The 13,060-nt window shown below is 45.4% G+C and overlaps 1 protein-coding gene across 1 annotated transcript in view; it reads right to left on the bottom strand.

The window, feature by feature from the left end:
- The window catches only part of plcd3b (phospholipase C, delta 3b), a 53,151-nt gene that overhangs the window by 18,551 nt on the left and 21,540 nt on the right, over positions 1–13,060 (bottom strand). The window contains exon 3 of the mRNA XM_038991549.1: positions 2,454–2,682. Coding sequence (XP_038847477.1) covers positions 2,454–2,682 — 229 coding nt within the window. The remainder of the gene's footprint in view (positions 1–2,453; positions 2,683–13,060) is intronic.

The following is a 13,060-nucleotide window of genomic DNA, read 5'->3' as shown; positions in this document are numbered from 1 at the left end:
ACAAAAATAATTATCTTCGCTTATATTTAGCCAATATTGATCAGAGTTACCTTGTCCTATGGATATCTACAGTTATGAAATTGGCAAGGTGGTATAAGCCTACACGAAACACAGACCTAATTTTAAGTGAATCTAAAAATATCCTATGGAATAAACGAAGGAACCACTTTTCAGATTTTGCTAGGTGTCATGGGAATTATGACTCGCACTTTGGTCGTCAATTCTTACCATGCCCATTATTAAAATAGGATTTCCTGCATATAGAAATGACAGTTTTTGTTTTCAACATTCATCACAGGTAACTTAAACTCTATTTTTATTCAAAAAGTTGAGAGTATTTGTCTCCTAAGCAGACTTCAGTATCATTGTCACTTCAGAGCTGTGTGTGTGTGTGTGAGTGTGTATTTATGTATTATATTAAGTTAAAATAAAAGTGTTCATTGTTCATTCAGTATTGTTGCAATTGTCATTATTACAAAAATGTGTGTGTGTGTGTATGATATATATATATATATGTAATTTTTTTTTTTTTAATTATAAATCGGTCGATTAATCGGTATCGGCTTTTTTTGTCCTCCAATAATCGGTATCGGCATTGAAAAATCATAATCGGTCGACCTCTACTATGGGCACCAACCCACTGTCGCTGGACCAGACAGGACTGGGAAAAAGTGCTATTCACTGACGAGTCACAGTTTTGTCTCACCAGGGGTGATGGTCGGATTCGCGTCTATCGTCGAAGGAATGAGCATTTCACCGAGGCCTGTATTCTGGAGCGGGATCAATTTGGAGGTGGAGGGTCTGTCATAGTCTGGGGCGGTGTGTCACAGCATCATTGGACTGAGCTTGTTGTCATTGCATGCAATCTCAACGCTGTGTGTTACAGGGAAGACATCCTCCTCCCTCATGTGGTACCCTTCCTGCAGGCTCATCCTGACATGACCCTCCAGCATGACAATGCCACCAGCCATACTGCTCATTCTGTGCATGATTTCCTGCAAGACAGGAATGTCAGTGTTCTGCCATGGTCAGCGAAGAGCCCGGATCTCAATCCCAATGAGCACATCTGGAACCTGTTGGATCGGAGGGTGGGGGCTAAGGCCATTCCCCCCACAAATGTCCGGGAACTTGCAGGTGCCTTGGTGGAAGAATGGGGTAACATCTCACAGCAAGAACTGGCAAATCTGCTACAGTCCATGAGGAGATGCATTGCAGTACAAACCAGATACTGACTGTTACTTTTGATTTTGACCCCCACTTTGTTTAGGGTCACATTATTCCATTTCTGTTAGTCACATGACTGTGGAACCTGTTCAATTTATGTCTCAGTTGTTGAATCTTGTCATGATCATACAAATATTTACACATGTTAAGTTTGCAGAAAATAAACGTATTTGACAGTGAGAGGATGTTTCCTTTTTTGCTGAGTTTATATACATATATACAGTATACACAAGACCGTTCAAAAGTTTGTGGTCACTTAGAAATGTCCTTGTTTTTGAAAAAAAAACATTTTTAAGTCCATTAAAATAACATCAAAGTGATCACAAATACAGTGCCGACATTATTAATGCTGGAAATGACTATTGTAGCTGGAAATGGCAGATTTTTTTATAGAATATCTACATAGGCGTACAGAGGCCCATTATCAGCAACCATTACGCCTGTGTTCCAATGGCACGTTGTGTTAGCTAATCCAAGTTTATAATTTTAAAAGGCTAATTGATCATTAGAAAACCCTTTTGCAATTATGTTAGCACAGCTGAAAACTGTTGTCCTGATTAAAGAAGCAATAAAACTGGCCTTCTTTAGACTAGTTGAGTATCTGGAGCATCGGCATTTGTGGGTTCGATTACAGGCTCAAAATGGCTAGAAACAAAGAACTTTCTTCTGAACCTCGTCAGTCTATTCTTGTTCTGAGAAATTAAGGCTATTCCATGCGAGAAATTGCCAAGAAACTGAAGATCTCGTACAGCGCTGTGTATTACTCCCTTCACAGAACAGCGCAAACTGGCTCTAACCAGAATAGAAAAAAGAGTGGGAGGCCCAGTACATTAGAGTGTCTAGTTTGAGAAACAGACACCTCACAAGTCCTCAACTGGCAGCTTCATTAAATAGTACCCGCAAAATACCAGTCTCAACGTCAACAGTGAAGAGGCGACTCTGGGATGCTGGCCTTCATGTATCTGTGTTCTTTTGCCCATCTTAATCTTTTCTTTTTATTGGCTAGTCTGAGATATGGCTTTTTCTTTGCAACTCTGCCTAGAAGGCCAGCATCCCGGAGTCGCCTCTTCGCTGTTGACGTTGAGACTGGTGTTTTGCGGGTACTATTTAATTAAGCTGCCAGTTGAGGCCCATGACCACACCCACCACCTAAACCTAATTTTGATCCAGAAAAAACCATCATCACCATCATCATCATTTTCATCGTCACCATCAACCATAAAGGATATTTGTCCAGCTTTTCCTTCTGGGTCATGTTCTCCACCCTCTCCTGGAGGGTCCTGATGCCCCTTGCCCAGCGCTGGGCCTCCTCGTCAGTCTGGCAGCGCAGGTCCAGACTCTTCCTGGCCCCCTTGAACACCACAGTGAGACACTGGCCCTCGGGAATTGAGCCCGTCAGCTGTCGCAGGGTCTCCGACTGCAAGCCCTCGCGTACACACTCCACGTCCGTGACCGAGACTGAGAGAGGGAGGGGAAGGGAAGAACAAATGAAATGACACCTGTGTGGCTCAGTTGGTAGAGGATGGTGCTTGCAATGCCAGGGTTGTGGGTTTGATTCCCATGGGGGACCAGTACGAAAATGTATGCACTCACTACTTACTGTAAGTTGTTCTGGTTAAGAGAGTCTGCTAAATGAAGCGCAAATAGCTGAATTAGCAAACAAGCAATTAGTAATCACACACAGTAGAGTGCTATAGGTGTGAATCTCCTGACAGGTCTTCAGTGCACTGCTATCTTTTCTCTCAGTGTGTGTGATTAGGTGGCATCGTTCTGAGAGCAGTAGCTGGACAGATTCCAAGCACACTAAGACACTATAGACTCTTGGTACACACTGGCACAAACTACTGAGCGTCTCTCTTCTTCACAAAGGTCTTCATACACATCTCCAATTCAACAAATCAGTTCAAGGAGATTTATTTGAATAGCACTGTTTGTATACCTCCAATTATCACTTTAGTCTTACGGTATGCATTGCCGAGGGAAGATGTTCTGGGGTGGGGGTGACGATACATTTTCTAAGGGGGGGGGGGGGGGCACCCTCAGCACCCCTACTTCCCGCGGCTATAACGGTATGACAAGGGGACATTATTGACGGGATCATGTAGGCCTATGAACAACAGAGTTCCTAGGATATCTATTTTCTACTGTATTAACAGTGGCCAGTCAAGGTTAAGAAACAAACAACTCTCCAAAGACAGACACCACTAAAGCACCTAAGCCAAGAATAATATAATAATAATATATGCCATTTAGCAGACAATTATTCAAAGTGACTTAGTCATGTGTGCATAAATGTTTTATTCATGTGCTACAGAACCCCCCTGCTGTGGGACTAATGTCTTGCGTTTGTGTTTTTGTTCATATCTGTCTTGTGCCATGTAGTCTAGCTTCCCCTCACGTGAGAGATATCGATCATCCCCAGGTCGTGGCTTCAGCCAATCATGCTCTCTCCATGCATTCCACACTCTGTCCATGCACCGATCAGGCATTATCTGATTGGTCAGATGCTCATAGCTAGCCCTGCACTGGTCAGACAGGTCCGTTGCACGTTCCCCGCAAGAGTATAAATATTGCCTTGAGCCTGACAGTGTTATCGTGGGTGGAGTTAAGTGCATGGGATGCGTGAACACAAAGTAAGTTGTTGTTTAATTTGGCTTTGTATGCGTCTATAAGTAGTCATAATATAACAATTATTATGTTATGTATGTATCTCATACGGCGGCGCACTATTGGCCCAGCGTCGTCCGGGTTACATTTACATTTAAGTCATTTAGCAGACGCTCTTATCCAGAGCGACTTACATTTAACCTTTATTTAACTAGGCAAGTCAGTTAAGAACAAACTCTTATTTTTCAATGACGGCCTAGGAACAGTGGGTTAACTGCCTTGTTCAGGGGCAGAACGACAGATTTGTACCTTGTCAGCTCGGGGATTTGAACTTGCAACCTTTCGGTTACTAGCCCAACGCTCTAACCACTAGGCTACCCTGCCGCCCCGGCTAGGGGAGGGTTTAGCCAGGGTAGGCCGTCATTGTAAAATAAGAATTTGTTCTTAACTGACTTGCCTAGTTAAATAAAGGTTAAAAAAAATAAAAATAAAAATACTGTCTCCTTCACCTGTAGCTCTGCTTTAGGTAACTTACCGTCATGTAAATACAGTCCTTTCTTACACTGCCGTTGTTTATGTAAGGGATAAACACCTCCGTTCTGTACATTACCTTGGAAATAATGGACGACGATGCGGGACGAGGCGGAGCCGAGTTCATTTTTCAAAGGTAATGTACAGATCGGAGGCATTTATCCTGCTTATACCACAGTTGCCAAAGAAAACAATGCTAAAGGACACATTTACCGGTAGAAAAAACCTTTTGTTGATATTTATATTTTTCTAAGAGAATTTATACTTTCTCATCGTTTTGGTTGCTAGTTGTTCGTTCGATTAGTTTGTTTGATTAGTTCGATATTTATGGACGTGACCCAGTTGTTCGGTCTATATGTTCCGGCAACGTTCTTGTCCCTTGCTTGCTAGTTAGCCAACTAACGTAAACTCACCCCATTCCGTACAAATGTGCGCAACCCGCAACATTCAAACGAGGCTACAAAGAAAACTAATGGGACTGTAGCGACTGTGTTGACTTCAAAATCGGGGGTGTGAACTAGGTTTCTATTCAAGCGTTGATCGACATGGCTCTATAGTATTGGAGAAAAGTTGAAAAAACGGACCCTCCGTTACATCGTGACGTGTCATGTCGTAACGTACAGCACGCATAAAGCAACTATTTCTGTCTTACAAACTCTCTCCACCAGGTGTAGCACTTCTCTCATCGTTTAAAAACAAGAAATGGACAGTGACGGGGGTAAGGATACCTAGTCATTTTTTGCGTCATCATTGCATGCGATCATCATTCTCAAAGCCGCTGTTTACTTCTAAGATCACCTTAGCACCGCCCTAAAAACCCGATTCAAATTCGACACAAACCTTCAAATAGGTATGTAATGACACATTATATAAACTCTTTATAGTGTTTTATTTACATTGTAGAGGCGATAAGGTGATAAATAGGACAGATCGAGTGAAAAAAAGCAATTTTCCCACACAACCTCTCTCCTTCTCACTATCACGCATTAGTTTCGCTTCCCCACCCGGGGCTCATTGCTTGCTTGAATTATGCAGAAACAGGCAGCGTTTAGGTCATGTAATTGATAATGTTGGAAAGGGGAGAAATTGTGCTTTACAATGGTATTGACATTACAGTTGATCTGGAAGTATTACGTTTTTGGAGCGCTAAAATAAGGGCAATTGTACGGACCAAGGCGATGTATGAGTTTACGTTAGCTATGGCTAACACAGTCACGACCTCTGCAGCCAGAATAACAGAAAAGTAGCTGCATTTGCGTTGGTTTAAGCTGTTATCTATTGACATTTATTTGGATACATCCATAACAATGAGCTGATGATGCCCGATTTTGCCTGGCATAGCGAGAAAAGTTACCTTTCTCGTCAGGACACTCGCCACTGTTCATTACAAGGAGATCGCATTGCTTATAAAAAACTAGGCTAGAAGCTAGCTAAATAGTTTCTTGCTAGCAAACCTTCCAATCTGGACAACCAAATTCTAAAATAACAGTTGCTGAAAACAGCAGGTAAAACTAGAAACATGTGGGAGGATTTGACAGCATAGCGCCACTTACTGCAACATAGGGACTGGAGAAATTCATGTTCATCACTCGCCACATTAGGTTATCAAATGCTAAAAAAAAATATGTCTCTGCAAAAACAAATCAATGCTAGGTAGCTAGCTAGCTAAGTTTTCCTCATTGGACCTGCATTTACAATGTATCCAATTTCGGTTTGTCTGGTTGTTGGTTTAGCTTTCTGTAACTTTGTAGCAAGTACGGTCTGCATGAGTAGGCACATATTGCAAGGTGTCCCGATATCTTTTCAACTGTCCCGTTATCTGGTTTTAATGTCCATTCTAGAATGCCTTTGTAACCAATCACGAACAAGTACTCAACAATGCTGGAGTATAATACTTGTTAGCAAACATGCTAGTCATTAGCCTACTCCACTACGTAATATATGCCTATTAGATACAGTCCTTGTTATTGAGTAGTGCTGTGTCATAGCCTACTGTTTATTGTTGCAGTGTATTATCATATAGAATCGTACATATTGTGCTTTTGTAGTTCTATGCCATTGCATGGTTGTAGCTCATTCATGTCCATTCAATGCTCTATCCATTGTAGCCTGTAAGTCTCTACTGTTTCGGGGTGGAAGTTACGCAATAAATATTGGGATTTTACCAGCTAAATACAAGCTACTCTTGTTTGACTTTGTTTGTCTTTGTAGGTGAGCTGTCATTTTGGTGAAGGTAGGTTTGGTTTCTGAATGGGCAATGATGCGGGTGTACACAAACACAAACACAAACACACACACACACACACACACACACACACACACACACACACACACACACACACACACACACACACACACACACACACAAATGCAAACAGGGAGGCCTGAAAATAGGACAGAGGTGTTTGCAGACACTACTGTATTTTCAACATGTTTGCTTGACTACCTCTTTTCCGCAAATGGATAGTGTGTGTGCATGTGTGTTTCCTTAGGTAATCACACACAGTGCAATAAACTGGCTAAAATAAGCCATATTCATATTTTCCATTCATCTGTGAGGCTACCTAATATTATTTGTCTATCTCTACTTCTCACTGAAAACAGTGGAGACATTAATCTTTGCCCACTGCCCAGTTGCCAGGGCTACCAAAATGGACCAAATAAGTGATTTTGGCAACCAACTTGGTTACCCAGCTTGGCAACCACTTTCAAAATAAGTGTCGGGCCCTGGTAGAGACTCTACAAGCACACATTATCTGCACTCTCTACCACGGGAGTGCAGGGCTCTGGTGGAGAGCAAGCAAGAACTGAATAGGACGATCTGAATAGGAAAGTAGTAGGGTGGTATGCACACATCCATAAAAACACTTGTCTCAGGTGCTGGATTAGAGAGGATAATGTAGGAAAAAAGACATCTGCACACTGGTATTATGCTCCCAAAGTGTAATTTAGTAGGACAACGTTTTGGTGAAAACATTGTCCTGGCAAAGACCAAGTTTGGGGTCGCAACGTTCTCCCAATAAATTACACTTTGGGAGCATATAACAGCGTGTATTTATTTTGTGTTCTACAGAACTGCATAGGGATCTGTATGCTTCGTTAATTGACTGAGACACTAGGGAAGAATCCTAACATTAGATTAGTGTGGGGAACTCACATTTTCATGCACATCTCACGTTGACATGCATGATTCCTGTAAAAGTCCAAGTGATTTGTGCTGAACTGAATTCTCAAACTAGGTTCTGCCCATAGCTATTACAGAGTAAACATGTCTAGTCTTTGATGGTGAGTGAAGAGAAATGTTGGTTTTAATGATAGGCTTTTTAGGCTTCTCCAGAGCTAGAGATGGGCGGACACACACCCTGCTATTGGTGGTCAAAGGAGAGGACCCTATTACACACATGTGGATAAGCACACAGATTCCCATACCCATGCCCACACACGCAGCTTGGGTTAGGGCGGTATACGATAATATCGTTTAATGGGCTATTTTGAAATACAGCAGGTATGATGTCCACTATCGTTGACACAATTTCTTTAAATGTCCAATGCAGCCGGTTTTATCAGATAACAGATAAGTACCTTACTGTGATTGTTTTCAATCAAAATGATCAAAAATAAATAAAAATAACTTCTTAGCAAAGAGCAATTTCTCAAGCAAGAATTTTGCTAGGATTGTCTGGGAGTGGTCTAAGTGGGGAGGGGAAAACTGAAAGCTAGCTGTTATTGGCAGAGAGGTTTGGAACTCTCTTTTCTATTGGTATAGTAACTCATTTCCCACCTGGTGATGTGACCAGGCAGGCCAAAACGCCATCCCACCAAAACAGGCTGAAATATAAGGCGGTCTTTTCAAATAGATCTCACACTAAAGGGCATCATGATATTCACAATTTTACACTATTATTCCAACCTCACCTCAAAGTGTGGAAAACACAGGAAATCACATTTTTTGACTGCAACTGGGCCTTTAAAACTTTTTTAACCAGCCCAACTGGTTAATGAAATAGGGCTGAGATTCATCCCTCTTGTTTGTGCATTGTTTGACCAATGAAGCACAGGACTGGTCCTGGTTTGTTATCAAACAGCACAACTGTCAATCTAATCTGTCGATCAGCTGCTACCTCATGCCTTTATCTTTTTCTGAGCTTGGACTTTGAGCGGGCGGAACATGTGTTTTATAAGCCTAGATGAATAAGCACTGATTAATCATTATCCATTAACCATTCAACTATTTTCAAAGGCTGCAAAGGCATCACATCCTTTTGTTTGATTCTATTTTTATTTCATTTGTCTATTTTATTCATGAAAAAAATATATGATTTGATATATCATTCCCTTAGAAATTCTAACTTTGGTAACTGTGGTAACTTTTTTTGGTAATAATACGTAATTATTTGAAATCACTGAAACATTTGCAGTGTGGCCTTAAGAAACCCTTCCCTTTGTGTAAACAGATGGTGTAAAAAAAAATGTTTACCTCCAAATGGGACCCACTGGACACAGACGTCAATTCAACGTCTATTCCACATTGGTTCAAACGTAAAAACAACGTTGATTCAACCAGTGTCTGCCCAGTGGTAGGACACTCCCACTGGGCACACACTAATTCCCCTCACAGTCTCTTCAGTTTCCATTAAGTTCCGTTAATTTGGCTGCTCAGCATACCTTAGTTATACCGCACCTAAAAAAATTGTCCTTTGAGCCAGATTTAGTGACGAACAGTTTTCTACACGGTCCATAATTTCTCAGGATTTAGCGACCAATAGTTTTTACATGGTCCTTCAAGACGGATTCTGATTGGCTATAGTTTGAGATGTTGAAGTACCCAGAAGAGGAGTTGTTTCCTCTCCCCAGGATGCAGACGAGTTATCCAGCATCCCCAAGACGTATGAGGCTGCTGTCACCACCCACACCGCCACACGAAGCCGCCATGCATCTGAGGAAGATGAGTTGCGAGGCCCTACACACCTCTTTCATCTAAGAGACTACCAGCCCTGCTCCAGGCCTCCTCAGTGGTCAGGGAATGACCACACCCTCACCAGTTGGGATCTGATGAGGGAATATGAGTACCTGCGTCACGAGCAGCAAGAGATCAGGAGGGCAGTCCCTCCCAACCTGAGTCACCGCTGCGGGAGCACCAGTACCGCCGCTAGTCTCCTGACCACCACTGCTCTAGGCCTCCCTGGCTATAGCCATCGTCACCACCATGGGAGCACCATCACTCCTACTCCTCCTACTGCCCGAGGTCCGACTGTCTGCTACTCTGGAACTTTCAGCCACAAAGACTCCACCTGCTCTCCCCCAAGAGCCCCTCACTGCTCCTGGCACTGGATTCTTCACCCGCTCCTTGGATGGAGCCACAGCCTGCAGCTACTGCAGAAGTACAGCCCAGACGTTGGGGCCTCTCCAGTCACAGTCTGGTGGGACTTGCCAGTCCCAGGCCTGGAGTCCCTGCTGGCCCACCTGCTACCACTGTGATAGTTCCAGCCCGAGGGTCCTGCTACCTACAGACCTCACCTCAGGGGACCTGCCAGACATCACCCCGGGTGACCCACCAGAAGTCACCCCTGATGTCCCCCCTGACCTAGTTGTCCAGTTCCCTTCCTTCCTGGTAGGGTCAGAGTTCCCTTCCTTCCCGGTAGAGTTAGAGTTCCCTGCCCACCTGGTAGGGTTATAGTTACAGTTTCGAGCCTACCTGGTAGGTGTAAAGTGTCCAGGCTTTGAGTGTCCTGCCCTCAAGTAGGTCTAGTGTATCCTGCATCTATGGTAGGTTTAGAGTTCCCTTCCTTGATGGTAGGTTTAGAGTTCCCTTTCTTCCTGGTAGGGTTAGGTTTAGAGTTCCTTGCCTTCCCAGTAGGCCAAGTATGTCCTGACCCTCAAGTAGGTCTCGTGTATCCTGCCCTGTTCAGATCGCAGCCCCCTGCCTTAGTTGGTAGGCAGTTGCCTATCCCACCAGGTTTAGAGCCTCCTGCCTTACTAGGTCCCAAGTTCGTTGTACTAGGCTCGCAGTCTCCAGACATAGTCAGCCCATAGCTCATTAGCCCACCAGGCTTAGAACCTCCTGCCCTGCTAAGCCACAAGTTACCTGTGCTAGATTTTCAGTCCTCAGCCCTCGTCTGCCCTCAGTCCCTAGCACTAGGTCATTAGTCTCCAGCTGCACTAGGTCTGTTGTCTCCAGCATTTGTCAGCACTAAGTCCCTAGCCCAGGTGGGTCATCAGGCTCCTGCCCTGCTAGGCTCAAAAGGTACCAGTTTCTCTAGTAGTCCCAGAGCTCTACTATTCTCCAAGTCCAGCATCAGTGTCGCTGGTTGGTCCAGAGTCGTTCTCCCTGTCAGGTTCAGAGTCGTTCTCCCTGTCAGGTCCAGAGTCGGTTTCCCTGTCAGTTTCAGAGTCGGTTTCCCTGTCAGTTTCAGAGTCGGTTTCCCTGTCAGTTTCAGAGTCGGTTTCCCTGTCAGTTTCAGAGTCGGTTTCCCTGTCAGGTCCAGAGTCGGTTTCCCTGTCAGGTCCAGAGACGTTCTCCCTGTCAGGTCCAGAGACGTTCTCCCTGTCAGGTCCAGAGACGTTCTCCCTGTCAGGTCCAGAGACGTTCTCCCTGTCAGGTCCAGAGACGTTCTCCCTGTCAGGTTCAGAGACGTTCTCCCTGTCAGGTTCAGAGACGTTCTCCCTGTCAGGTTCAGAGTCGTTCTCCCAGTCAGGTCCAGAGTCGGTTTCCCTGTCAGGTACAGAGACATTCTCCCTGTCAAGACTCCCTGTCAAGTTTTCAGCACTAGGCTCCCAGCCTTCAGCCGTTCTAGTTTCCTTGTGTCCAGCTCTAGTCGACCCTCAGTCCACTGCTCCGCCAGGCTATAGGTTCTCTGCCCCACTAGGTCTGCAACATCTGCCCTCAGTTGGTTGTCAGCCCCCAGCCTCAGTTGGCAAGCAGTCAGCTCGGTCAGTGCTACATGCCAAACCACCTGCCCTAGTCCTAGGCCCTGGGTCGCCCGTCCCGCTAGACCTGGAGTTATCTGCTTCTCTAGGTGTGAAGTTAGACTGTTTGCAGCCCTCAGCCTGCACCCAGTCGCCTTTTTAGCGCTAAACTATACATTCCTTGGCTAGGTTTGCAGCCTCCGATTTAGCATTGTTCCGAATCCCCTACCCTGCTAGGCCCTCAGCTCCCTGACCTGGGTGAACCACTGTTCCCTGACCCGGGGGGCCTGCTGTCTCTAGTTCTGGGGGGCCACCCGCCTCCTGCCTTGGATGACCCTCAACCCTTCCCATGTGGGAGGCCACCTGACCTTGTCTCTGGGGCCCAGCCAACCCCTGCCTCCAGATCCCTGATGATCCTCGCCCAGGGATCCCCACATGCTCCAACATGGGAGTCATCGCTTTCAGCAGTGTGAAAGAGTCATCAGCCTCAGCCGCAGCCAGAGAACTGCCAACGACAGTTGTGGCTGGCATGCCACATTTCTCTGCTGCAGTAGGCTTCAGCCGTGGCCAGCTTCTGGCATTGCACTCAGCATCTAAGAATGGGGCCCAGCTTCCCGGCAGCAGCTGATTTAGAGGGCCCTCCCCCACCCGCAAGGCATTCCATGGGGTGGCCTAGGATTGTCTCTGAGTATCTGTGTACCTCCCTCGCGGGGCGGTCCCTAAGCCCTGCCTATCCTGCCAGGTAGGATTAGGCCGCTAGGAATAAGCTTCCACTCGAGGCCTGTGGCTTTTCAGACTCTTTGGCCCTTTAAATACTGTGGCCCCCATTAGAGACTTTACCATTTAGGTTAGAGGCCTTTCGTGGATGTTAATATTCCCATAAGAAATATTGGCTGTAAAAAAAGGCCGTCCTGCTCCTCTCCCCTCTAACTAACTTCCCCTCACAGTCCCTTCAGTTTCCCTTAAGTGCCGTTAGTTTGGCTGCTCAGCCTACCTTAGTTATCCCCCACCCATCATAGCCCTACCATTCCCAACTAATCAGAGCGCTTGGGAAGGCGCATCTGGACACTGCACCCACCCACTCAGGTCAGAGTGTTGTCGTCGTCCGAAGGGAGAAAACGCACGTTTCGGAATACATTTTATTGTCGACAGTAACACGAATGTCTGAATGTTGTGCGTGCATCGAAATGTAAGTTGCAGGGGATTTATTGGGGGTTTTACATGCTGTGTAATTGTAACGATGTACGCTGAGAGCCGGGAAGCAAGTTCAGGGAGTGAATACATTTAATTAATAAATGAACAAAAACAAGAAACACAAACAGCGCACCGACATGAAACAGGAACAATGATGACTGGGGAAGAAACCAAAGGGAGTGACATATAAAGGGCAGGTAATCAAGGAGGTGATGGATTCCAGATGAGTGTCATAATGTGCTGTTGCGCGTAACGAAGGTGACAGGTGTGCGCCATAACACGTGAATTTGCATATCGCCCTAACAGATCCACAGATGATCTCTATTGCACTCCACACTGCCCTTTCCCACCTGGAAAAAAGGAACACCTATGTGAGAATGCTATTCATTGACTACAGCTCAGCGTTCAACACCATTGTGCCCTCAAAGCTCAACACCAAGCTAAGGACCCTGGGACTAAACTCCTCCCTCTGCAACTGGATCCTGGACTTCCTGACGGGCCACCCCCAGGTGGTAAGGGTAGGTAACAACACATCCGCCACGCTGATCCTCAACACTGGGGCCCCTCTGGGGTGCGTGCTCAGTCCCCTCCTGTACTC

The sequence above is a fragment of the Salvelinus namaycush genome, chromosome 4, assembly GCF_016432855.1.
Source record: "Salvelinus namaycush isolate Seneca chromosome 4, SaNama_1.0, whole genome shotgun sequence".
NCBI lineage: Eukaryota > Metazoa > Chordata > Actinopteri > Salmoniformes > Salmonidae > Salvelinus > Salvelinus namaycush.
Note: the sequence above shows the minus strand (reverse complement) of the source record. Positions and strands in the feature narration are given on the sequence as shown.